At 41.6% G+C, this 26,702-nt stretch overlaps 12 protein-coding genes across 12 annotated transcripts; 4 read left to right on the top strand and 8 right to left on the bottom strand.

Moving 5' to 3' along the window:
* Positions 1-1,570: 1,570 nt before the first annotated feature.
* Positions 1,571-3,223, bottom strand: LOC118878581 (uncharacterized). Its single transcript, XM_070996275.1, has 2 exons — positions 1,699-3,223; positions 1,571-1,643 (listed from the first exon to the last, which is right to left on the bottom strand). Exons 1-2 carry the CDS (start codon positions 2,947-2,949, stop codon positions 1,635-1,637), a joined length of 1,260 nt encoding a protein of 419 aa, XP_070852376.1. The 5' UTR covers positions 2,950-3,223; the 3' UTR covers positions 1,571-1,634.
* A 381-nt stretch (positions 3,224-3,604) lies between these two features.
* LOC108019384 (MAPK-interacting and spindle-stabilizing protein-like) lies at positions 3,605-4,297 on the bottom strand. The gene is made up of 2 exons (XM_065864818.2): positions 4,192-4,297; positions 3,605-4,109 (listed from the first exon to the last, which is right to left on the bottom strand). The coding sequence occupies exons 1-2, from the start codon at positions 4,204-4,206 to the stop codon at positions 3,834-3,836; spliced, it is 291 nt and encodes a 96-aa protein (XP_065720890.2). The 5' UTR covers positions 4,207-4,297; the 3' UTR covers positions 3,605-3,833.
* Positions 4,298-4,525: 228 nt separating this feature from the next.
* LOC108019371 (vitelline membrane protein Vm26Ab) lies at positions 4,526-5,257 on the top strand. Its single transcript, XM_017087193.4, has 2 exons — positions 4,526-4,678; positions 4,754-5,257. The coding sequence occupies exons 1-2, from the start codon at positions 4,667-4,669 to the stop codon at positions 4,982-4,984; spliced, it is 243 nt and encodes an 80-aa protein (XP_016942682.2). The 5' UTR covers positions 4,526-4,666; the 3' UTR covers positions 4,985-5,257.
* Positions 5,258-6,366: 1,109 nt separating this feature from the next.
* On the top strand, positions 6,367-7,107 carry LOC118877381 (uncharacterized). Its single transcript, XM_036815950.3, has 2 exons — positions 6,367-6,486; positions 6,657-7,107. Exons 1-2 carry the CDS (start codon positions 6,475-6,477, stop codon positions 6,924-6,926), a joined length of 282 nt encoding a protein of 93 aa, XP_036671845.3. The 5' UTR covers positions 6,367-6,474; the 3' UTR covers positions 6,927-7,107.
* Positions 7,108-11,580: 4,473 nt separating this feature from the next.
* On the top strand, positions 11,581-12,363 carry LOC108019367 (cuticle protein 70, isoforms A and B). Its single transcript, XM_017087188.4, has 2 exons — positions 11,581-11,734; positions 11,800-12,363. Exons 1-2 carry the CDS (start codon positions 11,723-11,725, stop codon positions 12,211-12,213), a joined length of 426 nt encoding a protein of 141 aa, XP_016942677.4. The 5' UTR covers positions 11,581-11,722; the 3' UTR covers positions 12,214-12,363.
* A 411-nt stretch (positions 12,364-12,774) lies between these two features.
* LOC108010531 (glycine-rich protein) lies at positions 12,775-13,813 on the bottom strand. The gene is made up of 2 exons (XM_036816154.3): positions 13,499-13,813; positions 12,775-13,344 (listed from the first exon to the last, which is right to left on the bottom strand). The coding sequence occupies exons 1-2, from the start codon at positions 13,508-13,510 to the stop codon at positions 12,943-12,945; spliced, it is 414 nt and encodes a 137-aa protein (XP_036672049.3). The 5' UTR covers positions 13,511-13,813; the 3' UTR covers positions 12,775-12,942.
* An 816-nt stretch (positions 13,814-14,629) lies between these two features.
* LOC108010527 (uncharacterized) lies at positions 14,630-15,114 on the top strand. The gene is made up of 2 exons (XM_036815933.3): positions 14,630-14,768; positions 14,827-15,114. Exons 1-2 carry the CDS (start codon positions 14,760-14,762, stop codon positions 15,082-15,084), a joined length of 267 nt encoding a protein of 88 aa, XP_036671828.3. The 5' UTR covers positions 14,630-14,759; the 3' UTR covers positions 15,085-15,114.
* Positions 15,115-15,484: 370 nt separating this feature from the next.
* On the bottom strand, positions 15,485-16,364 carry LOC108010530 (skin secretory protein xP2). The gene is made up of 2 exons (XM_017075407.4): positions 16,207-16,364; positions 15,485-16,125 (listed from the first exon to the last, which is right to left on the bottom strand). Exons 1-2 carry the CDS (start codon positions 16,222-16,224, stop codon positions 15,598-15,600), a joined length of 546 nt encoding a protein of 181 aa, XP_016930896.3. The 5' UTR covers positions 16,225-16,364; the 3' UTR covers positions 15,485-15,597.
* An 811-nt stretch (positions 16,365-17,175) lies between these two features.
* LOC108010529 (uncharacterized) lies at positions 17,176-18,056 on the bottom strand. The gene is made up of 2 exons (XM_070996830.1): positions 18,039-18,056; positions 17,176-17,976 (listed from the first exon to the last, which is right to left on the bottom strand). The coding sequence occupies exons 1-2, from the start codon at positions 18,054-18,056 to the stop codon at positions 17,257-17,259; spliced, it is 738 nt and encodes a 245-aa protein (XP_070852931.1). The 3' UTR covers positions 17,176-17,256.
* Positions 18,057-19,185: 1,129 nt separating this feature from the next.
* On the bottom strand, positions 19,186-19,925 carry LOC118877377 (cuticle protein 38). The gene is made up of 2 exons (XM_036815931.3): positions 19,782-19,925; positions 19,186-19,715 (listed from the first exon to the last, which is right to left on the bottom strand). The coding sequence occupies exons 1-2, from the start codon at positions 19,791-19,793 to the stop codon at positions 19,236-19,238; spliced, it is 492 nt and encodes a 163-aa protein (XP_036671826.3). The 5' UTR covers positions 19,794-19,925; the 3' UTR covers positions 19,186-19,235.
* Positions 19,926-22,507: 2,582 nt separating this feature from the next.
* LOC108019377 (uncharacterized) lies at positions 22,508-23,261 on the bottom strand. Its single transcript, XM_070996828.1, has one exon. It carries the CDS (start codon positions 23,259-23,261, stop codon positions 22,641-22,643), a length of 621 nt encoding a protein of 206 aa, XP_070852929.1. The 3' UTR covers positions 22,508-22,640.
* Positions 23,262-24,358: 1,097 nt separating this feature from the next.
* Positions 24,359-25,692, bottom strand: LOC108019382 (uncharacterized). The gene is made up of 2 exons (XM_017087206.4): positions 25,581-25,692; positions 24,359-25,521 (listed from the first exon to the last, which is right to left on the bottom strand). Exons 1-2 carry the CDS (start codon positions 25,596-25,598, stop codon positions 24,916-24,918), a joined length of 624 nt encoding a protein of 207 aa, XP_016942695.4. The 5' UTR covers positions 25,599-25,692; the 3' UTR covers positions 24,359-24,915.
* Between the last annotated feature and the right edge of the window lie 1,010 nt (positions 25,693-26,702).

Raw genomic sequence — 26,702 nt, 5'->3', positions numbered from 1 at the left:
TAACTCTTTCGCACCAAATTCGAACTTTCTGTCCTTTCTTACAAGATCATACAACGGCTTTGCTTTTGTTGAGAAATCTTTGACAAAGCGTCTGAAATAGGAGCACAGTCCAAGAAAACTTTGAACCTCATGCGTTTTTGTCGGTACAGGGAAGTCTTTTACTGCTTGCATACCTTTCGAATCAGGTTTAATACCCTCTCCCGATATTATATATCCTAAATACTTTATTTCTCTTTGAAGGAATTCACACTTGTCTAACCTAAGCTCAAGCTTGTTATCTACCAGTCGTTTAAATACCTCCGTTAATATCTCCATATGACTCTTACTATCTTTCGTTGCTATTAAAATATCATCCATATAAATTAAAACCTTATCTTCTTTAACCAAATCGGCAAAGATTTTGTTCACAAATCTTTGAAAAACTGCTGGTGCGTTTCGTAAACCAAACGGCATTCTAAGCCATTCATACTGACCCATAGGTGTTGTAAAAGCGGTATACTTGATTGAATCCTCATGCATGTGCACGTGAAAGAACCCATTTTTAAGGTCTAACTTGGTAAAAATAGTTTTTTCAGACAGTTTATCAATAAGGTCATCTATTAAGGGGGTAGGGTAGTTATCTTTCAGCATGTTTTTGTTAAGGGTTCGGTAATCTACGCACATTCTTAATTCTCCAGACTTTTTCTTTACTAGAACTATAGGTGATGCATACTCAGACTCGCTTACTCGAATAATACCGTTTTTTAAGTAATCGTCTAATAAATTTTGAACTTGACTTTTCTCTGCGTATGATAGACGCCTTGGAGGGTAATTGAACGGTTTAGTTGTATCAAAATTCAGTTTCATTTCCCATTTTACTAAGGGGATCTCCGGCCGTTCCGGTTTCGTATAAAACTTATCAAAAATATCTATCAGTTTTTTTCTTAACGCAAACTCACACTTATCGCTAACATTTAACAGGTTGCATTCGGCTGGATCAGGGTATTCAATTGACATAATTTCTGACTCGAAATGATCGCTCGGCTGGACACTTAAATTTTGACTTGACTCTATCATTTTACACGAATCACTTTGTGTTTCTTTGTAACCACAATAAACCTTAATACTATCATTTAGACAATCATCTTTCTCACAGCTATCAGTAGCACAATCGTTTCTAATCTGACCAACATTTGAGCAATAAATTCTAAAACTGCTATCCTTCTCACTATTACTATCATCTGAGCGATCATTTGCAAAGTAACTATCTTTTGAACAAATATCCTGTAAACGATCATCAACACAACTATCATTTGAACGATCATTAGCAAAACTATCATTTGAACAATCATTAGCAAAACTATCATTTGAACAATCATTTTCCCTAACAATCTTAAAGTTACAAATGTTCATAAAATCTCTTCCCAAAACAGTGCTATATGCCATCGATTTGTTTGCCACAATTAGTAATTCGAAATTAAACTTTACTTTATTCATAATAACAAAACATGACATCTTTCCATGTATATCTAAAGGGCTGTGGTTCAAGCCAAAGTAATGCGAAAAGTTGTTTTCATTAACGTTAATGATGCTACTACTTAGAATGTTTTCAACACAGGATAACTTCGTAAAACTAATTGGACTCCCAGAATCGATTAGGCATTCTGTAAATAGGCACTGATTAGGCTGCGAATTAAAGTAAATTTTAAACGGTCTCACATATTCATTTTTGGTTGCGTTCTTCTTCTCGTTGCAATGAGATATCAGGTGCTCCAAGCTTCCACAACCGTAGCAAGCGCCGTACGCGCGCTTAGGCTTGCGGCAGTCGGCCGCGAAATGACCCACGGAGTTACAGTTGAAGCATCTTACAGCGGGTCCGGGCTGATTTCCGGAAACGTCTTTGTGGCGTCCAAATGCGAGAGATGGTTTCCGCAATGTTACTTTGGAGAATGCCTGCAACAGCTGGGCAGACGAATTAAAACAGTGCATGTGTGCCTGTTGCCGTAGAAGAGTATCCGGTATTCCTTCGATGATACTGTCGATTAATTCCTCGTCGTCTATCCGGATGTGTGCAGCCAACAGGGTCTTGTCGTTGAAGTACGTAGCAAAGTCTTCAGCTGGTTGCCACTTTCGCTCCTGGAACTTGCGTCTGGACATTATCTTGCTCTCTTTTGACTGAAAAGCCTCTGCGAGTTGAGTTAACAGGTCCTGGACTGGCAAGGACAGAAAGTTCTCAGAAGAGTGCAACCAAATTTGAGCGCGGTCTTTCAACTTTGACATAACCAGTATGCGCGTTATGTCTTCACTCAGCTTGTACATTTTTATGATCGCGTTGAGCTGTGCGATCCACGTGTTAACTGGCACTTTGCTGTTAACAGCACCGTCGAAAGGTGGAAGCATTTCCTTAACCATGGTCACCAAAGAATTGTTGTTAAAAATGGCTGTATTAGGCCTGGCAGCCTCTGCAACAATATTCTCCAAATCCGATAGGGTGACATTGGTTTGATTTGGTGTGGAAACATTGTTCTGGATTTCTGGCAAATTGCTCGTCGAAGGTGCGGTCACTCTATTCCATGGCTGACGCCGGGAAACTTCCAATTTGAGAAACTCATTTTCCAATTGGACGACTTCTAAATGGCGCTTCAGAGATTCCAATTGCATGGAAATTTCTGGAACGCACATGTTGTTGTTGGCGGTTTCGTCGTTGTTTTGGGCATCCAGCGATGTAGCCCCGACATCGTCCTGATCGGTTCCTTGAACTGCAGCACTATTTGACCTTTCCTCAGGCCCAGCTTCAATGTCGGTCATGTCCTTCGGGTCCAGCACTGGACAATCTCCTCGGGCTTCGGGGGGCACACCATTCAACCGCGCTGCTAGTGTTGCCTTGGTGCCGCTTTTCGGCAACCCAAGTTTTTCCAGCCAACATCGAAGTTCTGATGCTGTGTAGTTGTCTGCAGCGATGGTGTCCATGATTACGCACAATTTTAAATAACTCAAGTAATAGCTTTTGCTTTATTTTGCTCGTAGGCAGAGTTAGGGACGCGAGAAAAAATTTTTCGCGGTAATCCCACTTCTGAAATTGTAGACGGCACTTTCTTGTTCGGCGGTCGCAGCAAAAGTGATCTTTATTGTGCAGATTTGTACAGGCTTAACCTATGTTACAAGCGTTGGGGGTACACAGTATGAGGGAGTGAGACAAGCATAGTGTTTCTTAAGAGTAACAGGGATGTATGTATGTGTTTAATAATAGTGTGACCTAACTTAATGTAGAGCAGATGCTTAGGGATATGTATGTGTGTGTGTGTGTGTGTGTGTCTGCTTGCTACAGATATATAGTAAATTCAAGATTACTTCTATTCAATTTCATAAGTTCTAATTTTTTTCCGTGTTTAATAGGAATTTTTAAGTAATATTTCTTAGCACAAAGCTTTCTGTTAAAATAGTACAAAATAAAAACATTTTCAAGACCTTCAAAATGTTCTTGTGGCTTACTGATGTATTTTTTTATTTTCAGCCCACTCTTAGTTTCAGCCTATTCTGTCCTCTGAAAATCCGGAAATATACTCAGCAAATGCCAGACGAGTTGCGTCATAATCCCCTGACAAAACAAAAATAACAAAGGCGATAGATATTTCAAAATATGTATCTTCATAGTATCTCTCGTAGGAGAATCACGTGTTGGCCATTTAAAAGGTGCCGGTTGAAAGTTGCGTCAAGCATGACTAAATAATTATGCATAACGTATCTAAAAATATATATTTCATTCAATAACAAATGAGTAACAGTAACAGGCAATTCATTTCAACAGGAAGGACAACAGTGTCCTTTGGCCAGTTTCTGGTGCGGATGGGCACTCAGGCAGCGACTATCTGGACGGGAATGGAGGCGCTGAAGCGTCCGAATGGCAGCCACGCAGCTGGGTAGTACAAAGGATAACTCGGTGGCGGAGCAGAGCCCACAGGTGGTGGTGGACCCAGTGGTGGACCCAATGGCTGTGTTGGAGCAGCAGCTCCAGGTGCCTGTGGCGGTGGTGGTGCAGCCCGATGGGCAGGCGGCACATCGATCTCCTCGGCAGCATCCTGGATCTGACCCCCGGCTGCCAGGTGGATCAGGAGGAGAAGGAGCACCACCTGAAATGGCCACCGATGGCGAGGCCTCGTCATCTTTGAGCAAGTGCATCGACTTCTCCGCGGAGAACCGCTTGAGACTTACTAATTTCCTGTACATAGCCAGTCCAAGCTGATAAGATCTGATGGCTCAACGTTCTGAAAACGAAATAAACATGTCTGAGCCTACAGAACCCAGCTTTATAAATTTCTGAGCCGAACCCGGCAGTTTTTGTGGGTCACTTCAAGACCCACCGATCGATGGATCAATATCAATATCCAGCCAGTGTTTCGTATGCAAAACACGCCCTCGATTCGATTTTAAAAATACCTAAATGAAACCAAAAGTGCAAAGCCATAATGCTCAAGATTCTCCTTGGTTGGCTTCAAAATGGACTTGGAACCGATCTGAGAATAGCTTGTGAATACCAATGGCCATTGGCATCACCTTCGCTGCTTTGAGGCTTAGGCTTGGAATTTTCTCGACCGATTCTGCTATATATACCCGAGTGCCGGGGGTCTAGGAGATATCAGTCTAGTACTTGAGAACCAACAGTTCACAACCAACCAACTAAATCAACATGTTCAAATACGTAAGGAATAAAAGGATTACTGGATCTATTCGGCGAACGAAGGATTACTAATAGAGGTTTTTCCCATACTTACAGTTCGCCCTGTGCCTGTTCGCCATCGTGGCCTGTGTGGCTGCCAAGCCGGCGGTGATCGCTGCCCCACTGGCCTACAGCGCCTACTCCTCCCCCTATGTGGCCGCATCTCCTTACTCCGCTGCTTACACCGCCGCTTACACCGCTCCAGTGGCCGCTGCCTACTCCGCCTATCCCTATGCGTCCGCCTACTCCGCCTACTCGGCCTACCCCTATGCCGCCTACTACCGTTAAGATTGGAAGGATCAAGGATACCCAAAACCCTGACTACTGAACTGGACCCGAAAAGATATACCTATTACAACATGGATACTTCCCTGCTAACCATCTAGATACTCCAGCCCCGTGCTATCCACCCACTTATCTACATCCCTGGTATTAGTTTGGCAGACTCTATATCTTCCCACCTCTGCCGACTGCTGAAAGTTAAGTCATGGGAACAGGACATACAAGTATAAACGGAATATTATTGTTGAAATAAATACTGCATTTTGCGTGAAACGTAAACTACCTTTGGTTTATTCTTTTATTACTATTTTGACTTTAAAATGGGTTTACAAATATTTATAAGCACATACTTTTAGGCTGTATTCAATTTTAATAAATGAATACAATATTCGTTTGTAATAAAGTACTCGAAGATAGCTATTTGTATTTGGTTAAGACTAACTTAAAACAGAAAAAAAATATTTAAACTTCACATTTTGGATAAGTTATCCAGCAATTAGTTGATATAATATAAGTATGCGTGAAGTGATTGTTGAATCTGTATATTACAGTTTGTTATTTTCAGAAATCGTATTATTTTAACCAGGACTAAAACCACATATGAAAAATATTGTTTGTTTTATCATAAATGCTTCTTATAAAGTGCTGCTTAGTTAAGATTGTTATTTTCAAAATATACCCTATTAAGTTACCAACCTCTTTAAAAAGAAGAAATAATTTTGTTTATTCCACCTACCATAACTTCAATCTTCTTAGTAGCTGTAAACGTATTATTTGTTCAATAAAAATAGATAATATAAAGGAAACTGCGTTCTAAGTGGTGATAGCCTTGTTTACATCGGGGCAAAAGGGTCAACTAGTCTGCAGGTTTATTGAACTCCCAAAGCCCTTGATCCAATGCCTACGATTCCCCGCTTCGAACGTCCTCCACCTTGAACCAAAAGGGTTCAACTCGATGACGTCCTTCGGAACTGGATAAACCACTTCTATTTTTATTTGCATCTCTGATTAGAATGCAAAGCAGCGCGTTCAAGTGGCTGACAATTGAATCGCAAAGAGTGAGCCGAACTCCGGAGATGGCCAAGACCAAGACGGTTGGAATGACACGCACGTCTATAGTCCACAAAACGCACTGAGTGTTAAATTATGATAATTCAATCCGCAACGGGCAGCTGCCACTGACGCCAGTCGCGGAAATGCTCGAGTGGGGGGGAAATAAAAAACTATAGCACTTATTGAAAATAAATTCACCAGAAATGCGTACTATCAATCAGTAATCTGCAAACTTCAAGTGTGCTAGTAAAAATCCACCAAATAAGTGGCCCTGTTTTAGCCCTGGTACGTGATGGAAATGTTTTAAATTTTGTGGGTTTTTGCTTTTCATTGGGTTTTGTCAAGGATGAAATGTATTTTTGACTATATAAACCACTTCAAAACCAAACCAAGACATCAATCAGAAGTCTAGCTTCGAAGTTAACACAACCAATCCAAGCAAAATGATGAAATTCGTAAGTTGAAAGATATTTTTGGCTTAAGGACAAGAGATAATCTGTGATTACTAAAAGAAAATTAGAGTCTATTTACATTTATAATAAAATCTGTACTATTTTCGGTTGTAATTTATAGATTATTATTTATTTATCAATATATATTAATATCTTATATTATTATCCTAAAGTTCGCCGTTGTCCTGTGCGCTCTGTTCGCCGCTGCTGCTGCCAGTCCCGGTCTGTTGGCCTACAACGCCCCCCTGGCCTACTCCACGCCCCTGGCCTACAGCGCCGTGCCAGCTGCCACCCCCCTAGCCTACACCGCCGCCTACACCTCTGCTTACGCCCCCTATGTCGCCCCCTATGCCAGCAGCTACAGTGCCCACAGTGTGGCCCACAGCGCCGCCCTGCCAGCCGTTTATGCCGCCGCCCCTGTGGCCACCATCCTGAAGAAGTAAGCTGTCCCAGGATGCCGAAGGGATACTGCAAAAGTGCCGCACGTGTTCACCAGACATCGTCACTGTCGCAGAGACAGCTACAGCTACAGATACAGATACAAACGGAGATGGAGATACACGCTCGGAGGCAAATACAAATAAAAACGCAATGCATCAGGCCCACGCACTGACCAACTGAGAACTGAAACGAGTTTTATTCTTTCCGTTTTAAATTAATCTTGCAGTGGGCAGTGGGAATCGAGCTAAAAGGAAACTACCCAATGCAGTTTATTCTTGGGAAGCTTTATCTTCAGATGTATTCACTATTATTATCACACCACAAAAACGATTTTCCACTATTAGAATATTCAGAGCTTTACTTTTTGCAGCTTGAACACTGCCTTTAAGCTTAAGCTTAAAGACGTATCTTCAGATAATATTATGTGCTATATAACAAAGGGAAGGGTTTTGAGGCTATATTTATTTTTTCTTTGGTTGAAATGAATTTAAAAGTAAATCTAGTGAGTCTGAACTTAGGCAAGTGTCATAAAACAAGCTCTACCCACTTTAATAATGCTTTGATTCAGTGTTAATATATGAGAAGTACATTTTGCTTTCATTCTCTTGGAAAACTATTACCCAAGATATAACCCTTTAGACCTCTATCCCTTTAAAATTGTTTCCCATATGACGGAGTGTCCTCAAAGGGTTTGTTTTTAACTCATGCCCAGCCGTGTGTTTACTATATTCCGGTTCATCGACATTTGCCACGTTCCTCGCCGTAATCCTTGAGCTTTGTTTTCGCAGTCCGAACCCCTTCATCACTCTAACCCTTCATAGGTTATAGAGTAAGGTTACCCCGCGGCATTGTTTATCATTTTTATTGCAAGTTGCGTGTGCACAGGCTCAGAGGTCATTGGTTGGCACTGTCACTGCGAATATGGCAGTGACTCAATTAAAAGGCGCCGCTTAAATTGCATTTTGTTAATCACAATCGATCAACAAGTTAAACGAAGCCACGCCTCGTAAACTTTAACATTAATCATAAGCCGCGTGCAACCGCGTCGAAAAGTATGAAAATCAAATCAAGAAAACGAACGCCATTTGACTTAAACTAAATTTTGCAAATTAATTCAAGTCTTTGAGTCGCTGATTTGAAATTCATTTCGATGTTTTCAACGCCTTTGTGTCACGCCCCCATGGAAATACAACTCCCACCTGCACGTGTTGTTGCACTTCTTGCAGCTAATTTACTTGTTTGCGGCTGCAGTGGGAAAATTAAATTAAAATTTAACGCTGCCTTTTGTCTCGATGGTCACGCCCCATTAATAAGGTGGCCCCCCTCGATTTATAATTGCCGAAGCCCCAGAAATTGCACTTAAACGTTCCGTTTCCCAGGCTGCAGTTGGGTACTGTAGAAAACTTTTAATGGTGATGGGGTATTTGGGCCAAAAATAAGGTAATTACTTTATTAATTTTAAAGGTACCTTTAAAGTAATGTCTAAACATCCTGTTAAAATGTAATTTATTATTAAAATTTTACTAAAATAGTTAGTAATTCAATGGTTATTATTATTATAAATGGTTTATCTTAGCTCTGAATATACCATTTTAAGTTAAATTTAATAATACCAACTTTAAAATCTATAAATATAGGTTATATATTTGATGGTCATTATTATTAAATTATAAATTTTATCACACAAAGACGTAGTTTATCACTATTCATTAAAGTTTTTGTTTTTTCCCCATATAATTAAATTGTCTTATCTCCTGTTTGCTCCTCCAAATTGAATACGAGTTCCCACCTACCTCCAATTAGCTCTACGCATATCCACTTTACAAACAAGCAGACTTCTAGACCCATATGCTATAATTACCCCCCGCTGTTTACCGTCTGCTCTCGAGCGATTACAACAATCTTGTCTAATTGACAGTTGTACACTGTCATTCGAGAGCATTGAAACGATAATGGCGAGTCTGCGGCGATTAGAACGCGCTGCGATCAATTTGCGGAGACATCAATAAAAACAAACTCGATCCAAAAGCGCTCGCATTTCAACTCGAGTGCCCAATAAATTGCATTTTGATTTAATCGCCGTGTTGCACAAGTGCCACCAAATTAATTGCCAGCGATTTTTCGCACTGTGTAGATATCAGCAAGGCACCAACGGCGAGTCGAACGAGCCGGATCTCAGGAGGCTCTTAATTGAAATGCTTGGCCAGTTTGATTTACGGCCCAAAAGCGCGAATCGGGCGGAGAACTTCGGCTAGTACAGTCGCCCACTCGGCCTATGCGTATGCAAATCCCCTTCGAGTTACGCATTTTGAATCCGAATCCCCTTCTACTCCCCTTTCTAGTCAACTTGTTATTGTCACAGGCCTTTGCCTTTCCATTTACCCGCAGGCTTTTTCTGGACGAGGCTAAGCCTTCTCATTAACCCTTTAGTAACCATTGTAGCCTTTTATAAAATTAAATTTCTTTAAAATTTTACATCTTATAAAAATGGTTCATCTCTAGGTACCTCATCAGAAATTCAGATCCCGAATAGTTTCCCTAAAAACATATCCTTAAAAGCTTAAAGAGAGAAATATTCAAGTTCATTGTTCTTGAATTGAGAACATTCGCTCTTAAAAACCGTTTAATTACATTTTTGTATCAATGCTCCCAATATTATAACGAAATTGTGAGAGGAGAAAAGTTAAATTGAGTTTATTTAACAACTTTTTTAAGGGTTTACACTACTGACTGGACTAACAATTTAGTTGGTGAGATATACAATGTAAATAACGACAGTTCATTTTGATTCAAGCACAATAAAAACACTTTCAACTTCAAAAATGTAGTTCACTTCTAAGCACATTTTCAACTCAGATGAGATCGTCAGAAGTCTCTGTGTACATAAATAGTATTTTCATAAGCGTTATAAAACATATGTCCCCCAGAAAGCTTTATTATATCATGTAACACATACTTTTAATTTCCTCAATTAATTTTTTTTATTATCTTGGAAATTTATTAACATTATGTGCATGTGGGTACCCAAAGTGTTAAGTCCTCGTATGTTTTTATGGGTCTGACTAGCGCCTGCAGGGTGGAGATTTCAACAAGTGCTGGAGTGAGGCCCCCCACCGACCCCTTTTTAAGCCCCTGCGAGCCCCGCCCCCCTTTCATAAGTGTTAAGTGCTTTGGGCTTGCGTAAAGCGCTGTCTCAAAATTATGCATAGAGTGGGTCGCTGGCAATTAACTGGCAGCCGCAGTTCCTTCGGCATTGTTGCTGCTGTCGCATGAGTTATGGGTGCACCAGTTCATAAGTTAGCTCCGCCAGGGGCGTAGCTTGGCCCAGGAGCCCCTGCCGCTCCACAAAGAACGACCTTGCCCACGCCCCTGCCAGCGATCACTTATTGTTCTAAACGCACATGTGCTCGAGCCTCGAGTGCATTTTGCTCCACATAAAAACGATCTCGAGGCGGATCTGGTTTTGCCTCGGTTTTACGCACAGGTGTGTAACTGCCACGCCCCATTCATTGCCGGCCTGTGTTGTAATTAAGACTTTTTGGCTTTTGAATGCTCGAGCATTTACTGCGAAAATTTCTACCAGCAAAATAGCCGCACGCATTCGCAACGGCTCATTTAAATTATTTTAAACGGCGGATTCAGCAAAACTTGTTGTCTGCAGGAAAATAAATGCATAAAAGAACCAAAAAAAAGCAAGATACAAAATGCAATTTAAGTTTTTCTCACACACACCTTGTCGCGGCGTCGGCTTAAGGTAAATAGACCAAAAACAAATTTATCAGAAATTATTCAAAATCAAAATAAAAATTGGGTGCCCTGTGATCGATGTGGGAATACCCTTTGACTGCGATTTTGATCTTGCGAATCATTGAAAACGGGACACTTCAAAAGTTGTCTAGTTACATAAAGTAACTTAAAGGAAGCGTTATTTAAATAATAACATGTTCTTAAAATTACTGTGAATCTATGAAGTATTCGATGAATATTAAGTAATTATATATATTGCAGTTTGTATGAGAAACAATATACGGATTTATTATACTTTGTACAACTAGGATCTTAATAATTAAAGAAATCAAACGGGCTTTTAAATTAATTATAAACGCGCGTATAAGTATGCCACATTATATTCTAAAGAGTCCTAAGCACCAACTTAAATAGGAAATCACAAGGGTTTTAAATTAATTATAAACGTGTCTCAAAGTATGCAACAATAATTTCAAAACCATAAGACCCATGGGCTTAATCTAAAAGATTATTTTCTTAATTCAGTGCATACTTTTAGACACCTTTATAAATACAATCTGTTAATTGATTTTCAATGGGATCCCATTACTAAGCACTTGTGGCAGTGAGTTACTTTTGTATATTTATTTTTGGTCTTTCGACTGGCTTACTGGTGAGATATGTACCATATTTGGTGGCCTAGTCATCCCTGCCTTGAATGTTGTCCCCTTCTAAGTGTTGCAACACCCTGCGAAAGGGTATGGCCAATCTCAGCCCAGGCAAACATCCGCGTTGTCTGGGGCGGGGCAAGGCGGTTCTCCGGTGGGTCCCAGGTCTCTATCGCCATCTCGATACTCGACAGGCCAGCTTTGCATGCTGCTCTCTTGGACTCGGTTTTGGGCCGGGTCTCTCCATTGAACAAAAGTAAAAGTCTCTGGGGCACCCAGCTTGGATCCGTTCTCGTGCAACATTTTGGCCAGGTCTTTGGGCTATAAAAGCATTTGTGCCTTAGACAGCGGCATTATTCAGCTTTGTGTTCTTGCCACGAGTTCAACTTGCACTAAAAACCAAAATGTTCAAATACGTGAGTTTAATTGAAGTTCTTTTAAATTATATTTCATTATAATTATATTTTTTCCAATAACATAGTTCGTTTTTGCCGCTTTCTGCCTGGCCAGCGCTGCTGCCGCTCCGGGATATTTGGGAGGACTAGCTTCTCCGGCCTTGCCACTGGCTGCAGCTCCGGCTATTTCCTATGGACATGCTCTGGCTGGTCCTTCCATCGCCTCCTATGGACTGGCCCCCAGGCTTAGTTATGCCTCCCCGGCCTTGGCGCATGGTCCTCTGGCTGGTCCCGCCCTTTCGACCTACGGATTGGGACTGAGTCATGGTCCCCTTGGCCTGGCTCACGGCTCCCTGGGCCTGGCTCCTGCTCCTCTGGGTCTGGCTCATGGTTCCTTGGGACTGGCTCATGCTCCTCTGGCTGCTCCCTTGGGACTGGGCTACAAGTCGGCCTACCCGGCTCTGGCTGCTCCTGGCTACGGACTGGCCCATGGCTGGTAAGGATAGTCCATCCCATACAACATCGTTTTCTGCATTGCTTTCGTTTCGTTTGGATCGGAGAGAGGTGAAGGAGAACACACAGAGAAAGTGAGAGAGAAAGAGAGGATATAGCGGAGAATTAAAAATTAATTCAAGTTCTCAAAAATCGGATTGTGAAAAGTGGGTTTGATGTTGAAATATATTTCGTTTGAATTTATAAAAATCAATCACTTCTTTTTTTGAAAATCAGAGGTTATTTAAATAATGGGTTTCCAGAATATCCAAAAGATATTCTTCTCGGGTATCTTACAAAGCTTAAGAAGCTTCCTTTAAATATTTAATGATTGCTTATAACCTAACATTAAGAAATTGTATAGAAAATGTATTACTATTGTACTATGTGGTTTCTTAAAGTCTTGATAATTATAAAAATTCTGATGGTTAATTTGGTTAATAATGTTAGTAATGTTTGCTACCAAAAAAATGTTAAAAAATATATTTTTTGAAAATCTTTAAAAAAAGATTGTATACACTTTAAATTTGCCTTGAAATCCATAATTAATACACTTTTCATTTGTACATTGTTGCTTTGTCTTTATTGATTTATTGACTTGCTGAGTGATTGACTGATTAAGGCTATCGTAATGATTTGGGTGCTGCGAAGTAAATGACTCGATTGAAAACTCTCACATGTTGCACGCTTTCCTTGGTTACACACTTTGATTGACTTTGCTGGACTCGGTAGCACTTCTACCAACCATGGCCGTAGCCATATCCCAGTCCGTATCCCAGACCCAGACCATGTCCACCGTACAGTCCATGTCCGTAGCCTCCGAGGTATCCATGACCCAAGCCATAACCATAGCCGCCCAGGTAGCTCTTGCCGATGATCGTCTTGGAGATGATGGGTGCGTGGTAGCCCAATCCTATTCCTCCAAAGTGTCCACCATAGCCGCCGTAGTGACCCCCATAGTGACCTCCATAGTGTCCAATTCCTAGACCTAATCCCAGGCCATATCCTCCGTAGCCATGTCCAATTCCGTATCCAATGCTGGGCGAAGGAGCTGGAGCTGGAGCTGGTTCTGGAGCGGGTTCAGGTGCAGGAGCTGCCAGGATGGAGGTTGTCAGGCAGGCGATGGTCACAAGTATCAGCTGAAAATAAATTACAAAAGAAATTATTTTCTCAGTTGAAATACCATTCCGAGAATGTAATATCAAGGGAATTGCATAAGAGCGTGGATAAGGATAGAATTCATTTTTCAGACTTGAAGATATAGTATCTTTTATATATCCTTGTGCTACTCACTTCTTTATACATCTTGCTGTAGTTTATTTTCCGGCAGCTGCTGAGGAGGCTGAACCACTAGTGTTGCTGCAGTTGATCCCAACGCGGCTCTTTTATACCAATCCCCAGTGCAACGGATTCGATCCCCAGATGGACATCGATGATCTAATGAACAGTGCAACCAAGTACTTTAATTCGCTGGACAAGTTGCCCAAGTTAGCGACGTGCCACAAAACCATCCTTAGCTGCTGCAAATAAAAGCAAATTCCAACACCTGTTTTTCGCCTTTTGGGCTTCCATTGTATAATCGGAAATCGAGTTTGGCATTTACCACAACCACAATGGATCCAGTTCCAGTTCTTTGTTTGGCCTGTGGCAGTTTAAATCTAGTGGGTGGCCTTTTCCATCGGTTCATTCATGTGCCTCCGATTAGATTATATATAGGGTCAATGGGCTCTATATGTTTGAGAAAGCAAGCTTTTTTCGTATTTCGTATCCTACGAAGATCTTTCTCGAGAGATTGAGTTAGGAAATACAAAGATAAACTATTTTAACAGGTTTAAGAAAATATATTAGCTCGTATTATTTATTGTTTTGCATAATATGTATTTAGTTACCTTAATCAAGACCAAATGGCACGTTAACTAATCTAAGTATCTATGTAAATCTTTAGTTTGAAAACACTTAAACCACCTTCTATTTAGGGTATGCCCCAGTATAAAACGACGATTATAACAGCATAAGCATAAAAAGCCGAATAAAGTCAAACTAATTAATTCTCAACACCTCCGAAACCAAGATAAAATAGCACGAAAAACACAATATTGGCCATGATTAAATTTATAAAAATACCATATAAACGGGGAAACAAAGGCAAAATCGAAGACGTGCGACCAACTAACTCACAACCTATAAACAAACAAAAAGCTGAGAAATGTAAGACAACAAAACCAACGACTGGGCATAATTAAGTGCACAAAAGAGTCAGTGACTCTTTGACAATCTTCGGCGTAGACGCTTTAAACTTGAACTTGAAAACGGGTTTCTCGAAGAGAAGGGGACAAAAGGCCAAGTGGAGTAGTGCTCCCACTATATGGATGTTGCAACAGGTTCCCCGTGGCGAAGGAAATGCAGTTGGGTATTTCAGGGGATTGTCAACCGGTTCCTAACTGTTTAAAAGAGGAATGAAAATCCAGCGATGAAGACGAGCCTATAAATTGATTGGCCTTCGGATGATTTCAGCTTAGTCCAAGTGCAGTTCCAGCCAGAATATCACCAGAGAATGCTCAAGGTGAGCAGGGTAAATTCTCAGTTCCCTTTAGAAATCTTATCTCTCATCTCTTCTGAAGGTTCTCGTGTTTTTCGCCCTGTTGAGTGGGGTCCTAACCGCCACGGTCATTTACCATCACCCTGTGGTCTATCATCATCCTCTGCCGGTTGCCAGTCCCACACATCAGAAGTTGGATCAACACCCTGGCTACACCATTGTGGCACCCCTCACCAAGATTGCCCACGTCACCTACGATTCTGTGCCCATTTCACATACGCCCTACGAACATGTTCCACTCTTCCAGAGGATTGGTCATGTTAAGAACAAGAGGATTTAGCTAGGATTACTCTGAAAGTATCTATTAAGGTATCTCATGTAGCTAGAGCTCGAATTCAAAACTTGGATTAATAAGTATCACTGGAAACCTAACGTTAAAAATGGATTTAAAATGTTATCAGACGTCTGCTTAAACACATTAATAAAAAGTATTATTAGAAAAGAAATTATTTTTTTGAGTTGATGAGATGGAATACTATTTTGATTTGCATTTTATGAAATTGTTATAGAGCCCAAAATTAGAATATATCATAAAAATCATTTAAATGAAATTTTACACCTATTAATGTCATTAATTATTTGGTATATGGTTTTAGGAGGTATCTCCCAAGGTAGATATGATAGGAAATATCACCAAAAGCATTTCAATAAAAGTCTTGAAATAAATTGATTAATGATTTAGTTTTTTATTCGCCAAGCGTTGTTGCTCTCTAGGTATGAAGATTTGGGCTAAGTTCTACAAGCTAATAGGACGGATGGAACGGATGAATTGAGTGATCTTTTGGCTGAATCCTTAGAAGAAGTAGGGGGCGGGTGCGAACTTGGGGGCCACAGCCAGGGGCGCTGGCACTGGAGCGGCGAGGGGAGCGGCGAAGGGTCCGAATCCGAACTTGGCGGGGGCGGCGAAGGCCACAGGCGCCGGAGCAGGGGCGAATCCCAGAGGAGCAGGGGCAGCGAAGCCGAATCCAACCTTGGCCGGGGCAGCAAAAGCCACAGGAGCAGGGGCAGCAGCCACTGGCAGAGGAGCAGGAGCAGCAAAGGCCACCGGGGCAGGAGCAGCTACTGGAACGGGCAGGGGAGCGGGAACGGGAGCAGCGAAGGCCACTGGAGCTGGAGCCACTGGGTAGGCCACGGCGTGGTTGATGCGGTGGGCATTGAAGCTGGAGGCATAGGGTGCCACCACACCGGCAGTGGCAACAGGAGCAGCCACGGGAGCAGCCAGAGGAGCAGCGAATGGAGTTCCCAGAGGAGCAGCCAGGGGAGCAGGAGCATGGAAGGGCAGAAGACCAGCCTGGGCAGAGGCCACGCAGAGGGCAACGAGCTGGAAATAAAAATATATTCCAAATATTTAGTATCCACTTTGGCACATCCCCTAATCCTCTCCAGATCCTCCCCAACTCACCACAATCTTGGCGAACATTTTGCTTGGTTTTGGGGATGGGTTGGCTAGTTGTGATTAGCTTGAAGGCAGACTGAACTGTGATATCAAACTGTCCACTGGTCAACGCTTTTATAATTCTGTAGCCCACGGATTATCCGTGGTTAAGCATACGAAAATACCTTGGAAGACTTTCTATATAGGGGCCTTATGAAGGGCGTTGCTGGATCGGTACTAAACGTACTTAATAACCAATCGGTGGCCTCTTACGTCGATCGCCCCCGAAAACTTTCATAATTGCACGCATTTGCCGACCATAACCTAGGCCAATATTGGGCAAGATTTCGTTTTTTTTTCGGTTTTGTGTGCTTATGACAGTTTGGGTTTTCGGTTATTTTGGATTGGTGGGTGGTGCTACAAAATGAGCTGCAATTATTTGCCCAAAATACGTGTTACCCTCCCACCAACTGGCTAAATCATTTAATTGAATTACCACATTTTCATACACCCGCTTTTTGTTTTTATTTTTACTTATTTTATTGCAACAATTGTCGCGTGTTTGGGCCGGGTCTGTGTCTGGAATTTCTGATTGGATTTCATGTTGCGTGCAGTTGGAAATTCACCAGCCACATTTCAGTTCCTCGCAAGGCTGTGTGTGTGTTGCCAATAGTTCGTATGTGTGAGTGTGAGTGTTAGCCGAATAACTGAAACCCCATTTGGCGACATTACGAGGCGTCTGGTTCGTAATGAGAGCCTGAATCAGATATCGAGTAAGTATGTTTACTTTGGCTAATTTTTGGTGTGCCTATGATTTTATCTTCCGTGGTTCCATTCTTTGGGTTTTCTATTTTTGGTACTGATTGGTGACAGTGTTTGGGTAACTTTCCGACATTGCTAGAATTCAAGGACCTCTATAATTAATACAATTTTTTCTTAACCCCAAAACTAAATACCAAAATTAATTTAAGCTTGTTTTTATTGTACTATAATTATTCGATAAATTATTTTATAATGCAGGTAGCTAGATTTGATGACTCTTTGGTGAGGTTTCCATCATCCTTATATATGCTCTACCTAGAACAACGAGTGGTGATGGTGATGGGCCAACTTCAGGGGCAGGGCTTTCAGGTGGGCGTGGGGCGCGGCCAGCAGCTTGGGGAAGGCGTAGCCGATGGACACTCGATGGGTGGTGGTTTTGGGTCCTGGGATGGCTCGATAGGTGGGTGCAAAGGGCACTGCCTCCAGGAGTGGTGGCAGCACTTGGTGGGTGACACTGGGCACATGGAACTCCGGAACTGGAAGTGGTGCAGCAGCTGGCAGGAAAGCTGGTGAGGGTACAAGTGGTGCAGGAGCGGGGAAAAAGGATGCAGGAGCTGGTAAAAGTGGTGCTGGAGCGGGTAAAAGTGGTGCAGGAGCGGGTAGAAGTGGTGCAGGGGCAGGTAAAAGTGGTGCAGGAGCGGGTAATAGAGGAGCAGGAGCGAATACTGGTGGTGCTGGTCCATAAACAGGTGGTGCTTGTCCAAAAACGGGTGGTGCAGGACCATAAACGGGTGGTGGAGGAGCAAAGGCTGGTGGTGGAGCCACCGGAGGAAGCAGAGGAGCCGGTGGAGGAAGAACCGATTCCTGCACCGCATAATCCAGGTGGTGCGGCAGACCATGGAAGGATTCCAAGTGGTTCAAATGATGCCCATCAAAGTGGCCCACATGATGAGGATCAAAGTGGTTGAAGTGGTGATTGAAGAGCTGGGAGGGCTTGGCCTCACCACCCACCAGAAGGAAAGCCAAGGCGAAGGACTGAAAAATTAACAGATCTATTATTATAAATTCTTGACGATTGGTTATCCTTGAATCCTCACCCATGTTAGTTGCCACATCTTGCTTGGGGGATTGGTTGTTCGGTTTCTTTGGGGGATTAGCTTCTCGATCGATGTGCTCGATCGGTTGGTTCGGCTGTTAATGTCTTCCCACTGTCAAATTCCATTAATATTTATAGGGATATTGAGGCGGTCTTCAATCAAAAGACTTGCACTTGCATTTCTTCACTTTCGTCTTCGACTTAATAGGTGTCTTTCAGTACGTTTTGAGGTGAGGTAACCCACTTTAGACCGCTTTAGTTGGTCAGCAAGTCGTGACTGCGACTGCGACTGCCTTCGAACGAGGGGCCAATAACTTCTTGGGCGATTCGAAAGCACGGCCCAAGATTATATAACATGGGGCCAAACCAAGCCCAGCCATTGACAGTTCCCCATAAGTGGAATATGATTATGATAACCCATAAATATTGCCTTGACCATAAATAACAATCGATATTGCGCCTTAGGTGACAACGCAATCACAACAAATGTTGTGTGTGTTTACATACCTTGTGTGACTAACTTCTGCAGTTTGAACTTCCCTAAGTCCAAGTTATGTTGCCATTGAGAGCATTTTGTCTCCCCAATGGGAACAATCATAGCATAAATCTCTTTAAAATTTGACACTTATTTTTACACAACTTAACTCTATGCAGGCATTTTATAGGTCGTGTTTTCATATGAAAATATATTTTTCTTTTTTAAAAAAAGGGACACATAAAATTAGGTAATGAATTCTAAAGATTTTTAGGGTTTTGAATTCTTATCGTTAAAAAATTACAGTACTTCAATGGTAACAAAAATAGTTTTTAAAAGAAGAATAAAAAGTCTATAAAGCTCTATGTAATTAAATAAAAACATAAAAAGATCTATACTTTTAGATATTTTAAAGCTTATTTGGGGCCAAGGAATCCTATCCTTAGAAATACTTTAAATCATCTTTCTAAAATTGTTTGAGATTTGAATTTTCCGTATCGTACAAATATTTTTGTTAATATTGAGAGTTGAGTTTTTCGTATTGTAAAAATACCTTAATTAATTACTTTGACTTTTAATAAGATATTAAAAATCGTATTAGGAAACTGCTTAATTTTTAAAAGAAATAAACATTGTTTCTGGTATTTTTTTCGTAATTTAATCTCAAGTTTGTTTACAAAAATTGTCTATAGTTTGGCTTGGTTTATGGGAGTGTCCTAGTCCTTAGACCACCACTGGAGCAGGGGCAGCAGCGGCGAAGGGAGCGGCGTAGGGAGCGGCGTAGGGGGCGGCGTAGGGAGATGCCAGGTAGGGGGCGGCATAGGGAGAGGCGTAGGGGTAAGCGGAGTAGGCGGCGGCGGCGTAGGGCGTGGCATAAGGAGCAGCGGCCAGAGGAGCAGCGGCTAGAGGAGCGGAGTAGGCGGCGGCGGCCAGAGGAGCAGCAGCGTACTTGGCCACCACGGCGGGAGCAGCTGGGACTCCGGACACATAGCGGCTGGAGTAGGGGCCGGCGAACTCGAAGGGGGCGGTGGTGTAGGAGGACAGGGTGCCGTCGTAGTTGTTGCGGACGTCCACCTGGCTGCTGCCACCGGCGGCGTACAGAGGAGCATTGGCGTAGGCCAGAGGAGCAGCCAATGGAGCAGCCAGTGGGGCCACAACTCCTGGTTTGGCCGCGGAGCAGGCAACGAGGGCAGCGAGAACCAACTGGAAAATAGGAAAAAGTAATAATTAGCTGGAGTTTAATCCTTTTTCAGGTAGAGGTTAACTTACAAACTTGTACATATTGCTGTGGTTGAGTTTGTCTAAAGCTCTTGAGCGATAATGTTCGTTTGGAGCCAGCTCAGTAGCTTATATAGCTCGTGCCCATATCCGTGCTCTTTGAGGGACATTCTGTCTGCGCCGATTTTTGGTCGCTTCTTTACCCGGCCAACCTGGGCGAGTGCCAAGTAGCAGTACATGATCGCCATTTGGCCAAGACGTGCTCCGCCTTCAATTGCCCAATGGATTGTCGGAAGTTGTTCAAGTTGTCGCTCGACTTTTTCGCCTGCACTTGGAGAAATTGTATGCTTAGCAATAGAAATGGTTTGCCAGGCAAACTAGCTAACTAACATAAGGTAATTAGTCGCGGACTTTTACTAAGCGATTAATGAATTAAAATATATATAAAGTATTCAGAAAAGCCCAAAAGTGCCTATTAAAATGATATATTTTTAGATTAGGTAACTCGATTTTTGTATACCCAGTTATTTATATATTTATTTATATTTATATTTATTTGATAAATCATAAATCCCTACAAAATAAATAAAACCCTAGAAAAATACATAAAAGTACAATTTTTTAAGTTTTTAAAAAACGTTATATATTGTAGTGAAAATATTTCTATCCAACCTCTACTTTTTTTCGAGTGCACTGATCGACATTGGTATGCAATTGAAGACTCCCTCGGTGGCCGGGCTGTCTGAATGTAATTTGCAGTCCGTTTGGGCCATCAATGTGCGCCGCCTTGCATTGAATTGGCCGCAATCTAAGCCAAATTGGCTATAAAATTCGATGCCCCCCCTCTAGGCCACGTTTCCGCCCCACTAAATGTCTCATTAGTTCACTTTTTAATGGCTCGCAGAGGGGCCAATAAAAAGCGGTCGTAAATTTCCCTCTCATCCTTGCCGCCGGAGCTTCATTTGTTTTCGTGTTGACCTGACCTTGACGCCATCTGGCCACAGGATGAGATGTGGAGCTGCCTGCTCATCCACCGATGGGCCCAATCACTCCGAGGTGGCTTAATTGGCCCACGAGGTGAGGGGCCGGGTGATCGAGCGGTCGAAACCGGCTTGCGGACTTAATAAGCCATCGCAGCTCACTCGGTCACGTGCTGGCCTGGTCAGCAGCATCGTCGTCATCTGATGGCTGGTGAACCTGAGATTTGCACTGATGTGCTCTTCACAATGGGGGTACTTTTCCTTTCATATCGATGCAGCAATTATTTTATAATGAACAGACATAAAACTTCTCAAGGAAAAACTTACTGCATTTAAAAGAAGTCATGCTGTTTAAGGATGTACTCAAGTATATATTTAGGTTATATATAAAATTTAACAAAGGAGGCAAGATTTTTTTTGTAAAGTTTGCCACATTTGTAGAATTTAATGAAAAACACGCATACTAAAATACCTATTAAGGTATTACTCATATTAATGAGTAATAAAACAAAGATCATTTTCATATCAAAATAAGGCATTTTCAGAAGAAAATTCTTATTAAAGATTGCAGTTTAATGATTATAATGATGATTATGATTTTTCTCTGCAGATTAGTCTGTTGTTATCACTTAAATACTATATCGATTTATTATGAGCAATGCCATTTTCCACCAAATTTTTGAAAGTATAAACTATGTGTTATATTAGTTCACATAAACTTTAATGCTTTATATTTTATTTTATTATAATTAAATGTATTTTGAGCTTTTCAACTGTATTACATTTTTAACAATTATTAACAGCATGGACAGAGCATCTTGATGGTCGTTACTATAAAACTGCTTCTGAAATCTGATCGCATGATGACGCCGATCTCAAGGCCGTGGCGATGACGAGTGGAGAGGATGAGATATATATGATGTCTTTCGATCCGGCGATCAAGATGCCCCACGCATGTAACTGTATACTGTATTCTTCATTCTGCATCCGCATTGTGGCTACTTCTGATCGGACTGATCCAATCTGAAAAGTCACCACAGGTGGTACAGTCCAACTGAAGGGGTTCACCTCTCGCTCACTTGTTAAGACAATGTCTGGATTGGAATTCTCCAGCGATGACGCTCCAATTTTCCGGTGACTCAAGCACGGAAATACATCTTTACCCATCATCATCGCCATCGCCATCACCTTCTTGTCTTCAGCACTTCACTTCACACCATAGCGATCCACTTACTTCCTAGTTAACCATTTTGATTTTCAACTGCAAACTGAGTTAGAGCCGCTTCAGAATCGTTATCCCTCTTAAGAATTATATGTGACTGTCGTCAGTACCGTTGGCTTTAATGGATTTTCGAAAACCCAAATTTATGCAGATCACATTCGAATTCCTGTTTTTGTTTTTGCGGGAAAGCAGGTTCTACCCCCCTGCAATAAATATATATATAGATCTAGATGCCAAATCCCAGTTCCGTTCCCAGATTCTGATCAATGACACTTGACTTTAATTGGCTTTCATAAATATACGTCAAAGCTTCGTAGCTGGCTTGATTTTTTTTGTGTTTACAGCCATTTCCAATGCCAAGTTTAAGGTCTAATTTTGAGGATCGCATGTTGGTGATCTCTTGGCCCGATTTGTGTGTATGTAAATAGCAACGATTAAAGGTGAAAGGTGTAAACGAAGACCTTTTTATTGTGTCTGCGGCTCAACCTTCAACAAATTATGCAAATGCAGTCACCATCGATGGCAATGAGATGAAAACAAAAATGGCCAATAAAAAAGAGACCGAACCAAAAGACTAAGCTTAGATGGCAAGTTTATTATCAATGTGTATATTCACTAAGAGCAGAAGTCATCGCAGTTTGATGATCAGTCGGGATAACTCTGGCTCGGTTAAATTTATTATTATGCTATGTTAGGATTAGGATTAGATCAGCGCCTCTGGATCTGCGGTGTTCCATAGGAGGTGAGGCCTGTTGTCCGGGGCACACTGGCATAGGGGGCTCCAGCCTGGAGTGGCAGTTGGGCCACATTCAAGGGAGCAATGCCAAAGGGCACTGGCAGCTTGAGATTCAGGGAGTTGGCATCCGCACTTGAGGTTATGGAGCGACCCGTTATGGTTGCAGAACCCAAGGGAACTGATGGTCTGGCCACCTGCTGGGGCTGTGGAGCCGAGGGAGCCACCTGAAGCTGGGACGAAGGTGCTCCAAATACGTAACCCTGACTGGTCAAAGCCTGGGTGAAAGCAGCCTGCTCTAAGGCGGGTTCGGCAAACTGTTGGGCCACTTGGGGATACTGCTGGCTCTGGATCTGTTGGTACTGGGTTCTCTGTGTCCGTTGCAAAGCTGGTCGGTTGGGGGCGGGGTAATGGTAGTAGCCCAGCTGGGCACTTGGTGTGATAGAGTAATCCAAGTGGGAGACATCTCCCAGAGCCAGGCTCAAAAGCTGCAATAGTACAATCCACACACAGGTCAACTGAAAGTGTTTTTCATTATAATAGAACCTTAAGTTATCTTCACACACACTTGTTTTAACACTCACTTTTGGCGCCATTTCACTTTCTTCACTTCTAGTTCACCGTTCTTGTTCTTAAAACAATTTTATTTAACCGGGTCCTAAGTTCGTTGATGTTCGCTGTCGCAGCTTTGGTGGCTGATTAAAATTTGTGAGCCCGCTGAAGATGCTTTTTATATGCGTATGGAGGAGCTGCGATCGGTCGGTTCTCGGAGTGATACCTCTCTCTCTTTGTCACTCTTTTCAGGTCTTCCTCTTGGCTCTTCGTGAATGGCTTTGGGCCAGGCCAACACTTGAGTGCAGGCCAAGACGAAGCTTTTTGGCATTTTGTGTTGCCTTTGTTTATATACTTTGTTTATTTGTTGTGGCTTAACAAAAAGCTGTTGCCGGGCAGTCTTCTCTATTGATAATATTGATATTTGGCTGCCTTGCATATAAATCACTGTTGGTCATTTTTATTGGCATCCAAACTATGCAACTACAGAAATTAGCAGTGGCATAGTGGTTTCAAACGGGTGGGTTATTTTTAGCAATACCCCCCCTTTGGTTGCACCCCTGTTCTAAAGTTTTCTGCATACCTCAGGCATGTCGACAGCATTTGAGCTTATTAAACACAAATCGAATCGAGCGTCATGTGACAGGAGTCGCAAACATAAAAGCCATTAGCCACTGACCAAAACGGAGGACTTTGACGGTACGGTGCGAGATTTGCATGCTAAAGACCTGATTGTTTTCCAAATCTCGGCGTTTGATTGCCGCTCTTTCTGTGCGGGTCTCTCGTCACAGATTGACCTCAGCTGGTGGGACTTAATCAAAATCTATGCGCATCTAATTTTAACTTTCACTGAAAAAAAATGGATAGTGACTTTATAAAATTGTTTAAAATTTGTTTTATTAAATTGTTGTTGTTATTTGGCTTTGACATGGGTATTTTTTTTAAAAAACTATAAAAATAACATATGTTTTTCATTACTATATTATTATTATTAAATATATCTCTTAAAATTTTTTTTTTCCTTTTAATATTTTTATCTAAAATACTTATCTAAAATACTTAAATAAATTCTTTATTTATTTATACTTCAAGTTTTATTTACTTTAAGCTTCAAAATTGTCACTTTTTCTTACTGCTAAAGATGTAAAATTATTCATCTTATATTTATAACTACTACTACTACTAAACATGACACCTACTTTAATACCCAATCTCTGAATGCGGAAATCGTCAATTCTCGTTATTTATTTATTCAAAGTCAATGTTTGTGCTGTAATCAAGCTGTCCATCTTTGAGCTCGAAAGCTTTTTAAAGTTTAAACTGTTTGACCCAATTGACGTTTGGCTCCGCTATCTTCTATCCATTCATTGAGTTAGGTCAGTTGGTCAAAAGTTCGAAGTTAATTGCGGCATATCTGGGGGTATTAGTCTGGGCCCTCTCAATGCCTCGCCTTTGACCAAAATTGGCGGAGCCAAAAGATAGCTCAAAGCCATGAAAACGTCTGAATTATTTATGGGTTTTTGATATAAGCATAATTAAATCGATACGCTCCGCGTTCTTCGCATAAATTCACGAGTCGCGGATAATACGAAACATAACAACATTATTTAGATTTAATTAATTGCTAATTTGAGGAAATTATCATTCATAGTTATGCATAATGAGCATAATGAGGGGCCCATCTGGGGTTTTCATGAGTTACCAGCCCTGAGTGTTAAACGTTGGTGGGGGAGCTCCATAAACAGCAGCCGGAGAATGATGATATGATGGTGGTGGTGGTGCTCCAAAGTGGAGTTTGTATCTTCCGAAAGAGGGGGCGGCTGCAAACTGGTAACCAGTGGGCGGGGCAGCATATCTCGTTAGGAATTGTGGTGGAGGTGGTGCTGCAAATTGAACTGGTGGTGCTGCTGCAAAATGAGACGTTGGTGGTGCAGCAAATCCTGTATATGTGGTGGTGGTAGTGGTCACTGGAGCTCCCAGGGAGTATTTGATGACTGGCTGGGGGGCAGCATATGATGATGAATATTTAAAGATTGCCGGTGGAGGAGCAGGAGCATAATGCTCTTCCGTTCCATAGGCAAATGCCTGATGGGCATTATAAACCGCTGGGATTGTCACAGTATCTGAAACGGGAACTGCCACTGGAGCGGGAACAGCCACTGGCGATGGAACCGGATATGGAGAGGGCACCGGAACTGGCACTGGAACAGGAACACCCACGGGTACACCCACCGTCGATGGGCCATGATGGAAACTTCCCCAGGCTGGAGAGCCAAGACACATCAGAACACATATCCAAGCACTCTAAATATTACAAAAATATTTCATTATTATAAAACTAAAAACACTTTTCATTCACTTGCTTTGGAATTTTTGAACATTTTTTCTCCTTATGCTTTCTTCCGTTTTCGATTTCCGTATTAAGTCACTTCTCCTCGACACTTTCACACGTAATGAATCGATTTTTGTTGACCATTGCAGGTTTATATACCTCGATCAGAGTTGCGTTGCTCACATTATGCTGATTTCGGAGGAGGAGTATGGAAACTAGAGGAGGCGATAAGTAAAAACTCCATTAAGGGATCTGCGCACGACGTGCAATCGACAAGCAAATCGTGCGGCAAATGCATGCGACAAGTTTTGCAATGCCCCATCCTCAAGGGAAATTTGGAGGAGGGTACAAATCACAGGCGGTGGTCAAAACTTTAAATGGGTTTATTTGGAGCGAATGCATGCCACACTCTTTTTGCAAACATTTTGAAATAATATGTGTTGCTATGTACCATTTTCTTGATTATATCTACTTATTTCTTAGGTATTTCTATGACAATGATCAATTTCACTTTAGTTATAAAAATGCGTCGCATTTTTTGTGAAATCATTTGGAATGTACTAATTTTTATTAGTTCCTAATTGATTATAAATTTATTTTTATAAAATCGTAGTTAATGTTAGCCTTTAATAACCATAAACTGAATTTTTGGTACATTTAAATTTTCATACCCTAAATATCTTCAAAACATTCTATTCATTTGGATACGATTTTTTCGACAAAAATTTTTTTATTTCAAGAAAAATATTTTCAAAGCGAGTTCATAAAGGATTGCTGAAAGCAGAATAAATTCCCAACTCAATATGAAATGATAATATTTTTTATAAAGGAAAAATATTTATTATTCTCCAGGGCATGGTCATAAAATGTACACCTAACCCGCTATACTTCGAGTATCCTAAGAAACAGCTCTCGATAGTAAATCAGCTTAATCCAGCCCACTTCTGAAGCCATTAGCATGTGCACTTCATTTGGCCAAATCCCTGGATATAGAAGTGGATAACTTTTACGAATGCACGCGCTCGACTGCAGCAACTTTTACTGCCGCCACCAGCTGCAAAAAAAATCCAGTAATAAGAAAAACAACCAAGTGGCAGCGGCTACAAGAAACCCATTGCGATCACGTTCCAGGCACCTTTTTATGCCTTATGAC

This window comes from Drosophila suzukii, chromosome 3, assembly GCF_043229965.1.
Source record: "Drosophila suzukii chromosome 3, CBGP_Dsuzu_IsoJpt1.0, whole genome shotgun sequence".
Classification (NCBI taxonomy): Eukaryota; Metazoa; Arthropoda; class Insecta; order Diptera; family Drosophilidae; genus Drosophila; species Drosophila suzukii.
This window is presented reverse-complemented; position numbering and strand designations above follow the sequence as displayed.

Bases quoted from the DNA above. Each gene is read 5' to 3' on its own strand.
- LOC118878581 (XM_070996275.1), bottom strand. From the start codon at position 2,949: ATGGACACCATCGCTGCAGACAACTACACAGCATCAGAACTTCGATGT.
- LOC108019377 (XM_070996828.1), bottom strand. From the start codon at position 23,261: ATGGCGCCAAAAGTGAGTGTTAAAACAAGTGTGTGTGAAGATAACTTA.